Here is a 14,041-nt window from a genome sequence, read left to right as displayed (position 1 = left end):
AATATGTGACTTGGGAAAAAAATCACAAAAGAACATCAGAGAACGGGCACTATATAAAGAGATTATAAGAACGTTTTAAATTTTTTTCATTCTCACTAATTTGGGGGTGTTACATCTCAATGAACTCTTCCCACTCATATTTAAAACATTCTCTGAACATTTATAAATTGAGCAAACCTGTCATAGCCATCTACAACTCAGTCTTCTATACTCAAGGCCTTCTTGCTTGCATGTGCAACAAGACAATTCCGTAAATAAACAAGGAGGTTTTTGCAAGAGACTGTTTATGCTGCTGTCCCACGTGCACTTTATTATTTCACTGTGTAGGCTCATTTAATGGATAAAACTATACAAACATATTCAGAAATTATAAACCAGACTATATATGATAATATTTAAATGCCGAAGTTTGCACCTGTATGATTACTACCTTTTTTCTTTTTTTATTGTGGCACTGTTGTAGCAGTAAGATACATATAAGAATTAGGGTAAAGTTAAAATAATTTTTTGCTAAAAGTTGAGATGGCTATAGAAATCAGTGAGAGCAGGGGATGGGGTATTACTGTTCAACCATTAGTATTTAAGCAGGAGGAGCTGAATATCAGCATGATGGATGTTACTTGAGGAACTGGGCCTGGGAATCTTTGGGGGGCTCACATAGGACAAGACTTGAAGTGAAAAGGGTTAGGGAGTAAAAAATTGGAGAGCTAAGGCAGGAGATTAGTGGATTTGCAATTACTAACAGATTCAAATAGGAGGGCTTGAGGGTGAGAAGGGAGTGGTATAAGGTAAAGGCTGGAGGGTTTGGCCGTTAGGTGGCAATGGAAAAAAGAGAGAGAGAATCCAGAGTTTCATGCTGAGATGTGTTTGACTGCTGAAGAAGAGGGGAAGTTCTGAAATTAAGAAGTCAGAATAGGTTGGAAGGTCTCTAACACATGAGAAGCTCTAAAGATTCAATTCAGTACAAGGCACATCTAGAGCCACAAATGCAGGTTCTGGTTTGAGTTGGAGACCTGTATTAAGAAGATACAAATGTTTAGTATATTTCAGATCTGGTTTCTAAAACATGATGAACAATTATAATGGAGCTAAAATAATAAAACATACCTGAAAAAAGAAAGTAAAAAAGGAAATGATCCCAAGTACTAAAAACAGCACTGAATACAAGTTGCTCTTTTCTCTTAAAATGGTCTCGTCAGTTTCTGAAAAAATCTATAAAATAATATTTAAAAAAACATTTTTTAATCAACTGATAATCTGAAATACTCCCATATTTCTCAATAACTATGTTTGGTAGTCATTTGCATTCATATAAAATTTGATCATGTTACATATGATTATAGGTATAACAAGCAAATTTCAGGTTGTAGCAAGATTTTTAGGATTTTGTAAATCTCATATAATTCTTTAGATTTTTGTAATAGTGCTTCATCCACTCCTCAGCTTCATTATGCAGTGATTTCTTAAAACCTGGTTTCATTAGAAAACAATTTTGTGGGCTTTATAGTTTTTTGCATATTTTATTCAAACTTACCCCTATAATTTCTGAAAATATGATTGCAAATGCAGGTTGTAAAGCTCCATTGATAACTGCACATAAAGTTCCAACTACAAAGTTTGGCCATTCAGTTTTGTTCAGCTTCATAATTTTCAGAAATGAAGCTGGAGGTAATTCTTCATCCTAAAAAATGGGAATTCTGTTAGGACAAACATGTATGTAAGAAGAGAGATTAATAGTCAATTTCCTACTCCCAGAATCTACCCAAGGGAAAGTCAAAATGTATACTTTATAATAACGTGAATAATTAACTGATTGTACATTTCTTTTTATTATTTTAATACAAGGAAGAAAGAGCTGTTAGAATATATCTACAGCTCTTGTCATACTTTAATTTATCTATATAATTTTCATTGATCAGTACTCTTGGTATTGGTCAATGGTGACTGAACTATTAATTCTGGGCATATTGTTGTGTGTAATCCATGACTAGATTAATTCAAGTAATTGTTCATTAAGCAATTTATAACGGCAAAGTATTTGCTGCAAATATGAATGCAATGATATTTGTTGTATAGTTTTGTTGTAAGATTTCTTGTAAGGGTTGTATGTTGGGCCAAATGTTTTGTTTCTGATCCAAAAATGAATGTTTAACCTGTATAGATATGTTGGTATGGTATGCAAATATATGTAAGTATATTTCTTTTAGAGCAAATTGATTTTCAAGAATAAACTCATCCTTGTTATAGACTTTTAAAGTCCCATTTTATTTGTGTAATCATTCACGGTGAGTATAACAAAACAAGTTGTGAATATTATCAGGCAAAGGTTACTTAGAATCAGAAAGTTCTCATGGTTTTTTCACCCCTATTCAATGCCTCCTTCTTCTTGTACCTTTCTAGAGCAGGAGAGTGATTATAATATTAACATACTTCATTGAAAGGAATCAAAGTTCACTAACAGCTCTGCAAAGATACTTACAGGTGAACTAGTTTTTTCATCCGGATCATCATTTTGTGCTCCTGGCTTTTTCATGCTTCTCCGAATTGATCGTCTTCTCAATCCTTTTGTTAAGGATTCTTCAAATTCTGGTTCAGATTCACTTTTTTTGACACTAAGTGCATTCTCATCTTGTTGTGATGATGGAACTTCAGCTTCTATTGCCTAAAAGAGGGAAGAACATGATGTTAAGATTAACTATGCATATATTACTTCGAACTTTCAAAATTATGAGGTGATCAAAGTAAAAGTAACTTTGATTGTTTCCGTGAAAAGAGATATGGGGAAAACAATACATAATCTTATAAAGCAGATATGAAAATCTGTATTATGTTTAATAATGATTCATATATAAGAGTATCCCACCTCTCAAGAATATATTTATACTAAGTGGAGGGCAGGGGAGTGGAAGTAGCTGCTCTTTTTTTATGAATTAACTCCTAACAGTTTTAAATTTACTGTAAACCATTTGTACTCATCTTGGGATCTTTTTGAGAGAGTTTTCAGTGGATACATCGTTTATTCATGAACACTCTTCAGTACAGAACAGTTAACAATCCTTGACTTTAAATCCTTCCTTAATAAGGAAGTTCAGGATGGAACAGGTCAAAAAGAGATTTTGACTGAAAAATCTGAACAGTCTGGAAAAGAGTCTACTTTTGGTGGTAGTTTTGCCGGTCTGACAGAATAAATACATGTCTACCCACCACTGAGGTATTTAATAGTACCTGGATTCAAAGTTGCCTTCAACTTGTTTTTTTTTTTCCAGAAAGTTTTTATTTCTTACTGCTTTTTGTGCTACCAATAAAAAGAACTTTTTTTGCTTTCTTTCTATTTTTTATTTTCCATTATTTTTTATCTTCTTTCCATTTTATATTTCCTAATTTTTCCCATTACCACATTTGCTTGAATACAAAGTTACTTTGAATCTAAGGTGACCAAATATATTCTTATAGATACTTTATGAAGAAATGTTTTAATTGGCCTAGTTTACTCTTTTCAGTCTGACATACTGAGATAGCAGTTTCAGTTTCTTTAATGGGCATGGTGGTTATGCAGTAAACCACCAGTGACACAGAAGGCTACAGTGAAGCTTAGCTATAACCTAACTATTGCATGGGACATTGGGGTGTACCAAAGTATTTTGTTCTATAACTAATACAATTCTGATATTTATATTAATTTCCAATGTCTTTGTTTCTGGCTACATAACTTTAAAAGTGTACATATTTTTGCACTCAGCATATCTGGATTATTTTTCTTTTTCTCCTATTCTTCCACAATTTTTTTTCTTTAGAAAGAAATTCAGTATGAAGGATTATAACTAAACAGCTTAAAATATGCATGCTCTATTCCTCCAGTATCAGCTACTGTATTTTACTTTTTATCATAGGCTAAGAACAAGCAATGAAATAGTAAACTACTGTAATCAGCTGCTCTACATTAACTGCATAAAAGGAAAACATAAAATAATCTTTTAAGTTTAAATCCCTAGAGGATTAAAAATGTACTATCCTGGGTTTAAATAGGTCTGGTATCAAAACTAGTGGTGTTCTCTCTCAAATTACTGCTCTCCTTTCAAAGTACATTTTTTTTTGCTGTTAACAAAATATGCTGCAGAATTCCCCTTTCTTCTGATAACATACAATAACTATGGGCATGGAATACAAAAAAGAAAATGAGGCAACAGTTAGTGAGAAAAAAGTACCTGCATGTTAACGAGTTTGTAGTAGATTCCCTTTCTCTCAAGCAATTTAAAATGATTCCCTTGTTCTGTGATAACTCCACCTTCGAACACAGCTATAAGATCTGCATTTCGGACTGTTGACAGTCGATGAGCTACTACAACTGTGGTGCGTCCTTCCCTTGCCTAGAAATAAGAATATTTAATATGAGTATTTCTAAGTATATTCAAAAATTGTTCATCTTCATATTAGAGTTGAATAAGACCTAAGGGAAACATTAAAATTGTTCACAGAAAAATATAACTTTCAAAAAAAATTTAAAAAATGGATTTCAATGAGTACCTTAAAACAGAAATATTATCTTTAGGTTGAAAATCAGTATTAGAGACAATCTTTCACTGTGGCGCATCATAAAAATATCAAATTTTGATCACAAATATCTAAACAAAATTCTCAATATTTAAAATTTTAGAATGTTATACTGTTACAAACCTTAAAATTTAAAAAATGCCAGAAGTTTTGTATTTAAGCCCATAGTTGTTCATTTAAAATCTGTGAAGGAGAGTTTATGCTCAGAAGCATTAGAAAATATTTCACACTGACATTTAAAAATTTCAGTGTTTTAAGCTCTAAGTCATTGCCGACTCCAGTAGCTTCACTGAAAATAAAATTCTCTACAATTTCATGTGAAATACATTTCAACTAACTACCTATCTTTGGATATTTATAAGCCTATTGCATATAATGTATCAAATGTCACAGCTTGCCATTTTAATTACCAGGCTGTATTCAAATGATCAAGAAACTTTTAGTTTAAATATTTGAAGTAATGATCCCAAGCAGTGGAATTTTGTTGGAACCTGGATGGAGTTCATCTTCAGTGATGTCCCCCAAGCGTCCATACTGGGACACATACTGTTTAATATCTTCATCGCTGCCATAGATAAATGGGATTGAGGGCACACTCAGCAAGTTTGCGGATGACACCAAGCTGAGTGGTGCAGTTCATTCGCTTGAGGGAAGGGATGGCGTCCAGAAGGACCTTGAAAAGCTTGAGGAGTGGGACCTCACGAAGTTCAACAAGGCCAAGCGCAAGGCCCTGCACCTGGGTCAGGGCAATCCTCAGTATCAATACAGACTTGGGGATGAATGGATTGAGAGCAACCCTGCAGAAAAGAGGTTGGGAATACTGGTGGATGAAAAATTGGACACGAGCCAGCAATGTCTACTTGCAGCCCGGAAAGCCAACTGTATCCTGGGCTGCATAGAAAGAATCGAGGGAGGTGATTCTGCCCTTCTACTCTGCTCTCGTGAGACCCCATGTGGAGTACTGCATCCATCCAGCTCTGGAGTCCCCAGTACAAGAAAGACATGGACCTGTTAGAGCAGGTCCTAAGGAGGGCCACAAAAATTATCAGCCAGCTGAAAGACCTCTCCTATGAAGAAAGCATGAGAGAGTTGGGGTTGTTCAGCCTGGAGAAGAGAAGACTCCAGGAAGACCTTATTGTGGCCTTTCATGGTATAAAGGGGGCTTATAACATAGGTGGAGAGAGACTTTTTAGCAGGGTAAAAAGTGTAGTGACAGGACAATGTTTTAAACTGAAAGAAGGTAGATTTAGATTGGATATAAGGAAGAAATTTTTTATGATGAGGGTGATGAGACACTGGAACAGGTTGCCCGGAGAAGTTGTGGATTGTCCATCATTGGAAGTGTTCAAGGTCAGGCTGGACAGGGCTTTGAGCAACCTGATCTAGTGAAAGATGTCCCTGGCCACGGCAGAGGGGTTTGACATGATGATCTTTAAAGGTCCCTTCCAACCCAAATCATTCTATGATTCTATAAATCCCTAGGTCTTCTGCAAAGGTTTATGAGGATTCAAATTTATAAGATAATGTGACCAAGAAAAGCTAGATAAATAACTTCTCTATTAAATGTATTTCCATTAATAATTCTCCTCAAACTGTCTTTCTCTATCCAACAGCAGCGAGAAGCATTACAATCACTCCAGCAGAATCCGACTGAGTAAATCCAGAATACCATTTGGGGGTACAGCCCCAGTATGAATATAGAGACTCTTGAGTTGCACCAGGGATCAGCTTGTCCCTTGGCGAGACAGCTCTACACTAAGAAAAAACAAGCACCTAGAAGTATTCATGTTCCTGAAGCAAATGTTTCCTTGGAGTGCTTCCTGCCAAGTCACTGCTACAATCACTTATGACATGCTGGTAGTGCTTATCTTGTCTGTCAGGCTTCAACACAAGTTAATTAAGTAGGTGACTGACAACCATATGCGTGTCAGTAAGACAGATAATTGAGGGGATGGTATTTACACCAAGAAAACGTTGATTTAAGCTTAATAATGTAGAAAATAGAATTCCATCTTCTCACTTGAAACAAGATTCCGCTCTGTAATACCTGCAGAATATCAAACATTCTCCGTACAGAGAATATTTGCCAAATCCAAGTTTAGATTTGTGTTTTAAGGATCTCTATTTCTTGCAGCTCTTTCAAAAAATGTCTGGGAAAAAAAGTAAAGATTAGGCTCCTGCTTACCTGCTTCATTTTTTAACACTACTGACCTTGTCCAGTGCTGCCTGCACAACTGATTCGCTCTCAGTATCCAAAGCTGACGTTGCCTCATCAAGCAGAAGAATTTTAGGATTGCGAACCAGAGCTCGGGCAATTGCTATTCTTTGCTTCTGGCCTCCACTCAGCTGTGCCCCTCTTTCTCCAACCACGGTTTCAAACTTCTACAAGACAACCACACAGGTTTCCAAAACACACACTGGAACACCGGTCCAAAACACTTTCACCAAAGAAAGGCAGTGTAAAGAAAAGGCACCTCAGTGTTAGTAACCCCTGGCAGCACCTTCTGCTTCCTCTAAAACACTACACGATAAAGATCCACTTGGATATACCTGCCTAATTGTTTGTGTCCCTGGAATTCTAATAGTTCTTCAAAGGCCCACCAAGTCATGACCTAAAGATTTAAAATTAACATTATTCTCAAAAGTTATGAGGAAGCTCTGCACAGCTCTGCTTATTCACAGCTCCAGGGATAGCTTCCTCTGTTTACAAGAATCCCTTCTAAGGAACTATTTGGCACAAGAAAGTTTAGGAGAAATTATTTCAGTAGGACAGCTGGTTTGCTTACGTTGGGTAGCTTCATGATGAAGTCATAAGCATTTGCTTCTTTGGTAGCTTTTTCAATCTCTTCCATGGTGACATCCTCACGGCCATAACGAATATTTTCTGCAATAGTAGTAGCAAAGAGCACGGGCTCCTGATTCACCACACCAATAATTTCCCGCAGATATCTTATGTTTAAGGTCTTAATATCCTGCCCATCAATGGTAACCTAAACAAAAGGAAGCAGACAAAAATTGTTTACTAGGCGTTTTGGTCAAGGAACCTCTCTCCCAGGTGCCTTTTTAGGGGAGACTTTACCATGTCATTGGAACAAGGGCAGTGAGACCAGAGCTAGACTTCCAGCAACTGTGACACACAGAGCCGGTATCTCACTTGAGGTATCTTACCGTGCCTTCCTTGGGATCGTAGAACCTCTGGATGAGCTGAACAGTTGTACTTTTCCCACAGCCACTGCCACCAACCAGGGCCACTGTCTGGCCACAACTAACCTTGAGATTCAAGCCCTTCAGTATCTGTGCATGTAAGAAAGGTAACCAAAACCATAACAGTATGTAAAAATGTCAGTGTAAATTTAAAGAAACTCTAAAGTTTCATATTTAGAGCAGAATCTGGTACAAAATAAAATTTATAAACTTGTGAGTTTAAATTTTGGATAACTAATGACTTCAGCTTACTTTTTTTCATATTTACGTCACAATTGGTCCAATATCAATGTATTATACAACACACTTCACAATTACCCATATCATGAACCAGTTCATACAACAAAATAATGATAATATGAATACTACCCATAACTAAAATATAATATAAAAACAATATGATGCAATATTTCTGTATTATGTTGCCTTGCCTTTTTCTTTAATGCGCCATGCAAACTACAGGAAAACTACTGTGCAGTAAAAGTCACAGTTAAAAGTGATAGAATATACTCTACATTGTTTTGGAGGGAAAGTCATTTTAGTATCCTTGAAGCATCCTTAATTTTTCCCCTTTTGATTAGAATTGCTGGTGGGGCTTCTTTACAACATTTTTCTCTTTACCATAATTTATGAAATACTTACTAAATGTTTGGTGTAGCCTTAACTTCCCATAATTATTACCTCTGAAACCATGGGGGAGAAATCTCTATTTGTATCATACCTGTATAAACTTATAAAATAATCCACTGAGATCAATAGTTGTCTTTTCATTTATATTTCTATACGAAGAAAAATCAAACACATTCACTTCATTCACTTTCTTGATAGAAGAAAAAGCCGAAATATTTAACATATTTATGAGTAAAAATGGCTTAAAAAGAAAGCTCTGTGTCTTTCCTTTCTACCTATTGAAAGTAAGAAAGATCCCTTTATCAAGGTCAGCGATTTTCCTTCAAGGTAGGGAAGGAAATAGTTACACAGTGCAAAGACACTCTTCATGAAAATATTTTCAGAAATCATTCAAATGTCTTCCACCTCCACTGCATTAAGACTTTGGATTTATGACAGTGCTTTAAAAAGCAAACTTTTTCTCTGTCTAGACAGACAAATACAGGTTCTCATCTCTATTCCATATATAACAAGACCTTGCTGGATCTGCGTTATTTAACTGGTTGAGATATAGTCTTAACAGAGCTGCGTTGCAGGTACTTTTGAAACCCATTATCTCATTATTATTACTATACACAAACACTTGGGTTAGATGCATAAATTCAGATTCTGATAGCAATAAATCTTTAAGTTTTATTGCATAGCCACACTGCCTATAGCTTTAGACACAAAATTTTTCAGAAAACTTAGCATGTTTAGCTAAGGTGTAAATAATTCTAGCTAAAATCACTGTGATGGCAAGGTAGTTTTATATAAATTAGAGAATCAACTTGGAATTGTTATGTTTTCAACAAAATTTTATGTGACTGTTTTTTCCTAAACAATGATCCACATGTTTAACTATCATATGTATAAAGTTTCATTTACAGTACCTCAACATCTGGTCTGGATGGATAATTGAAGTAAACATTTTGGAATTCCAAGTTCCCTTTAATGTGGTCTGGTTTGTAACCTGCCTCTGAATAACTGTCAATTTGCGGTTCCTGTGCAAAATAAAATAAAAAAAAAAATCCCAACTTATTTCCTAATGATTTTTTTCATAAAGAAGTCCTAGAGTGCACCATTACTCTGCAGAGATATTAAATGTAATTTTAAAGTAATTTAGGTGAGATTTCTGAAACATGTGAATTGCATGATATTTTGCTGCCTCATTACTACATTGATGATCTGCTCATGCAAGAATACATTTATAATTTCTCCATTTAAGCTTTTGTGTGAATTTAGTACATTGTCTTTAAGACTGTACCCACAGCTAGCCATAATTTGAGATTCATTTTACTGCCTGTTTATTTACCTGAACAGATCATCTCTAACGAGCTTTTCATACGGGGTTCATTTATAGCTTTGCGCTTTCTGCTGAATCAATTTCTGTGAGAAACAACCAATCCACCGACCATTAAGCAGAAACAGAGTTCTTAATTACCACATTCTATCTGCTTTTATGTTTATATTTCTGCTTATTTTACACAGTTATTTATTCTTACTAATTTCATATCCATAAATAGTGCCTGTACTTTGAAAAGAAGGGTCTCTCAGTTTTGAAATGAGAGCGAGGACAGAGACACTCACATTGTCTATGATCTTGAAGATTGTATAGGCAGCTCCTCTTGCACTAGCAAATGCCTCTATGCTTGGAGCAGTCTGCCCAATACTGAAAGCTCCAATCAATACAGAGAAAAAGACCTGAAAGAAATGTTTATGGTGACATATATCAATTCTTATTTAAGCATAGAATTACATTTATTTATTTACATTAGATATCTTTGGGTCAGGAGGCTCCATGCTTGTTAACAGAAGTTTAAGGGATCTAGAATTAAAGAAAAAATAAAAGGGTCTCTCTTAAATAGAGAATAACATTAAGAAAAGGGCTTTTTATGATTCCCCTGAGAACTGAGTTCCTGTACAACATGATTGTTGCAAACATATTGATAAGAAGTGAAAAAGTGACTGAGACCTGCAAAATCTATGCCAAAAAATGTATAATGACACCTGATGTCTCAGGATTTATTGTACTAATTCATTCTTTGCCAAAAGATGTTCCAAAGACCAGAAAGTATATTGCATATCTTCCAATGGAACAAAGACAGATATGCCAAGCCCTATCATTCTGCTTTCAAAGTGACAGTGAAATAGAAGTATTCAAATCCAGCTTCTCCATCACAAAGTAACAAAGGGTCCCTCTGCTGGAATAAAAGAGAATGAGTGCAAGCAAACAAGAAAAAAACAGAAAAAGAAAAAAATGTATCATTTTCTCAGAAAAGCATAGTTTATTGCTTTCAGCTAGTATCAAAACAAAACTAATAAAGACATACTGCTGAAACAGAGATCATAGTAACAGCCATAGTACATCAGAGCAAAGGTCCATCACACCATCACCTTTTCTCCAACAGCGGTCATTCACAGATGTGATACCTAATTAAGCAATACCCTCCCGATCACGTTATAAAAACACCATTCCAATGAACTACAACATAGACAACAGAAATTGCAAATACTTTGAACTGAAAAAATTACACACAAGGGCATGAACCTCACTGAGATGTTCTGTATGCCAGCCTGCCTTTAAAAAAAAATAGGCAGGTTCAAAAGAGCCTGTAACACATCAGAGACATTTTTTTGCAAACTTCAGTGATTCATAAATAAAACAAACCCATTATTTTAAAAAAGATATAGATACATATATATGGTGTCCTGGCTGGGTTTCATCATGGTTAACAAAGCTATTCTTCTTCCCATATTTGTTTGATATCTCACACAAAATTAGAATAGTTGCCACATCAAGACAAGAATTTAAGTTATGACTTATGAGCTATGGTTTTCTTCTTTTGGTTAGATGGTGATGACACATTTCCTAGTATATTTTTCTCCCCCTCCATTTCTAAAAACACTGAGAAGTGATTCCAAGCTCTTATGGTGCAAAATATAAGAAAAGTATCAACAAAATTATCTACTTAGACCACACAACAGCTAATAAAAAAAAGTATTTGCTTCTGCATCCTGAAAATATATTCAGCCCCACAAATCTGAAAACAAATAGCAACTAGGAGGGGTACTGTACTTCAGGTTTTTGTTTCTATATCAGTCTGATCTTATGGAAGTCAGAAAAGATGTAGAAACTGTTGAAAATAATGTATGTTTTATTTGGCTTGATGTAGATTTTGAGATACTATAGAAACAACACGTAGACTTTTTTGGTGAGAATCTTTTTGTTAAGAAGAAGGGATGCTATTTTGCCATAATTTTGGCACATAATTCTTATTAAACCCAAATAAGTTCCCAATATGCACTTTAATGTATTTTCTTTAGTATTTCTCACTATTACTGGGAATTTACTTATTAATACTTACTGTAAGAACTTTGCCAATAGTATAATCATCAGTTAAGACCAAGGTAGTTCCATACCAGAAGGCCAGTGCGTATGATGCATATATCAGTAAGAAAGCAGCACCTATGGAAATATTAGCTGTAATAGCCTTTTTTATTCCAATACGTTTAGCATCTTCTAAATTTTTATGGTATCTGAAAGAAAGATAGAAGTTCAAAATAGACTCAGACTTGTACCATGGCACACAGCACCGAAAACTCTGTGGATGAATTAGAAAGAGAACATTCACAAAGTAGAACAAGATATATAAAATATATATATCAGCCCTAAGGCTGAACAAAGGTAAGCCTGGTAGTCAGGCACAGAGACTTTAAGGTAACTCCTAAAAAGGCCATCATCAGTCAACCTGGTATATAGAAAAAAAAGGGCATTGCAGTTCAGGGACTGGCATTCAAGTTCCTTAAATAAACTGTAGGTCAGTGAACTTTGATCCTGAATCATTCATGACAGGTTTTGAGATTATAATTGTTAGCTTAAGATAAAAGGTTAAAATATATCACAAGAATGATGTTTTACAGTATAGGGGAAATAGAGATACTGTTTATTAGTACCTTCACAACAACTACTGAGTAATCAGATTACCAAGGATACCATCATCTCTTCTCATGGCAGGACTTTTTTTTTTGTCTAAAGCTCTGACAGTGTGACGTTAAAGTAGTTTGTACGCTTTCTAGAGTAGAGACAATGTATCAACTTATTTTGTCATTTTCTAGAAACAGAATTGTGTTTCAACATATAGTGAAACTTAAATAGCCTGTTACAGGCAATTTCCCATTACCTAAAAATGCAGGAAGCACAAGACTTACTTGTTTTGACAGACTTTCAATGGCAAAGATACAGAAAACTTCAAACCATCTGAAACGAGTACTTTAAAATCAGCTGATGAAAGCAAACATTGCTCTTACCTTTTAATTTCTTTTTCCTGTCCTCCAAAAGCTATTACAGTACGGACTGCTGCCAGAACTTCCTCTGCAACAGCACCTGCTTTTGCATATGCAGCTTGTTCTTTGTCAGTGAAAGCAGAGAGAACCTAATACGGGATCAAATATTTTGACTTAAGAAAACCAGAATGAGCTCAAGCACTTCGTAATAGCTTTTATTACAGTTACTTTCTTCCAATATGAAGCCTTTTGATTATATTATCTATGAGTGCAGAATGTTCAATATCAAAATCCTTAAGTACATTATGAATTAAATAAAAAAAAAATCAACATTACCCATTCTCAACACCTAAGGGCTGGATTTTCCACTCTGCTTTCACCCAGTGCAGGAGATTAGATGACTACTCATACTGATCTGGTGCAGTTCTCCCCAGGCAGATCTCCTCACCTCATTCTCATCTCTGGCTACCTTAGCCAGAGGGCTCTACAGCTTACATTAATTGGCCACAGTCCATGAAGACTCTTAGCCAGTAGACACATGTAGCACATGCTTCTCTACTCTTACCTTTTCCACAATATACTCACTTAAGACAGAGAAGTTTTATATGATCTTTGAAATGTAAGGGAAATAAAATACTACAAAAATCTGAAGGTTTCCAAACTACAAATGGAAGTCACTCCAATCCCATGTTAATTTAGTACTTCTCTCCCCTAAGTTTGTCTAAAATTTCTTACCAAAGCTGTTAACAACTCTGAAAAAACACTCTGTGTCTGAGACCAAGGCTTGGTCTAATTTATTCACTTCTTTTTCAGGAAGTGCAATTATTCCTTTCAACAGAACAAGTACTCATGTGGATGACGTTTAACAGTTACAGATGTGGATTCTACTCATATATCTTGCTTCCTTTTCTATATAAAGATATGCTACATTGGTAGAAACAGCTTCAAATCAAACACGTCTGTCCAGTCTATGGGAATTATAATATGCAAACTACATGAGGATACTTACATACAGTTCAAGTAAGAGCTTATGCACATAGATGTTGTCTAGAGCTATAATTGTTCTAAGCAATACATTCTAACAGTAAGAATTACAGATATGTAGATTTCTTTCATTATGCATCATTAATATAAAACCTGATATTGAAGGTATGTTAACCTACCTTTGCCCAGAGAGCTGCTGAAAGTCCCAGGACAGGACTGACTGCTAGTATTACAAGGGTTAATTTCCATCCTCTTATGAGACCAACAATAAATCCTGATACAAATGTTGTTACTGCTTGAACAAGCAATCCAATTTTGTCACCTATTCCTTCATTAATCTTGGAGACATCACTGAAAAACAAATTAC

General features: G+C 35.2%; 1 protein-coding gene across 1 annotated transcript in view; it reads right to left on the bottom strand.

The window, feature by feature from the left end:
- Positions 1–14,041, bottom strand: part of LOC142079511 (ATP-dependent translocase ABCB1-like) — a 45,032-nt gene that overhangs the window by 21,294 nt on the left and 9,697 nt on the right. Inside the window, exons 7-18 of the mRNA XM_075143834.1 lie at positions 13,854–14,025; positions 12,715–12,839; positions 11,772–11,943; positions 9,994–10,107; positions 9,297–9,407; positions 7,720–7,845; positions 7,338–7,541; positions 6,763–6,933; positions 4,206–4,367; positions 2,480–2,662; positions 1,535–1,681; positions 1,108–1,212 (exon numbers count right to left, since the gene is read on the bottom strand). Coding sequence (XP_074999935.1) covers positions 1,108–1,212; positions 1,535–1,681; positions 2,480–2,662; positions 4,206–4,367; positions 6,763–6,933; positions 7,338–7,541; positions 7,720–7,845; positions 9,297–9,407; positions 9,994–10,107; positions 11,772–11,943; positions 12,715–12,839; positions 13,854–14,025 — 1,792 coding nt within the window. The remainder of the gene's footprint in view (positions 1–1,107; positions 1,213–1,534; positions 1,682–2,479; positions 2,663–4,205; positions 4,368–6,762; positions 6,934–7,337; positions 7,542–7,719; positions 7,846–9,296; positions 9,408–9,993; positions 10,108–11,771; positions 11,944–12,714; positions 12,840–13,853; positions 14,026–14,041) is intronic.

This window comes from Calonectris borealis, chromosome 2 (genome assembly GCF_964195595.1).
Source record: "Calonectris borealis chromosome 2, bCalBor7.hap1.2, whole genome shotgun sequence".
NCBI lineage: Eukaryota > Metazoa > Chordata > Aves > Procellariiformes > Procellariidae > Calonectris > Calonectris borealis.
Note: the sequence above shows the minus strand (reverse complement) of the source record. Positions and strands in the feature narration are given on the sequence as shown.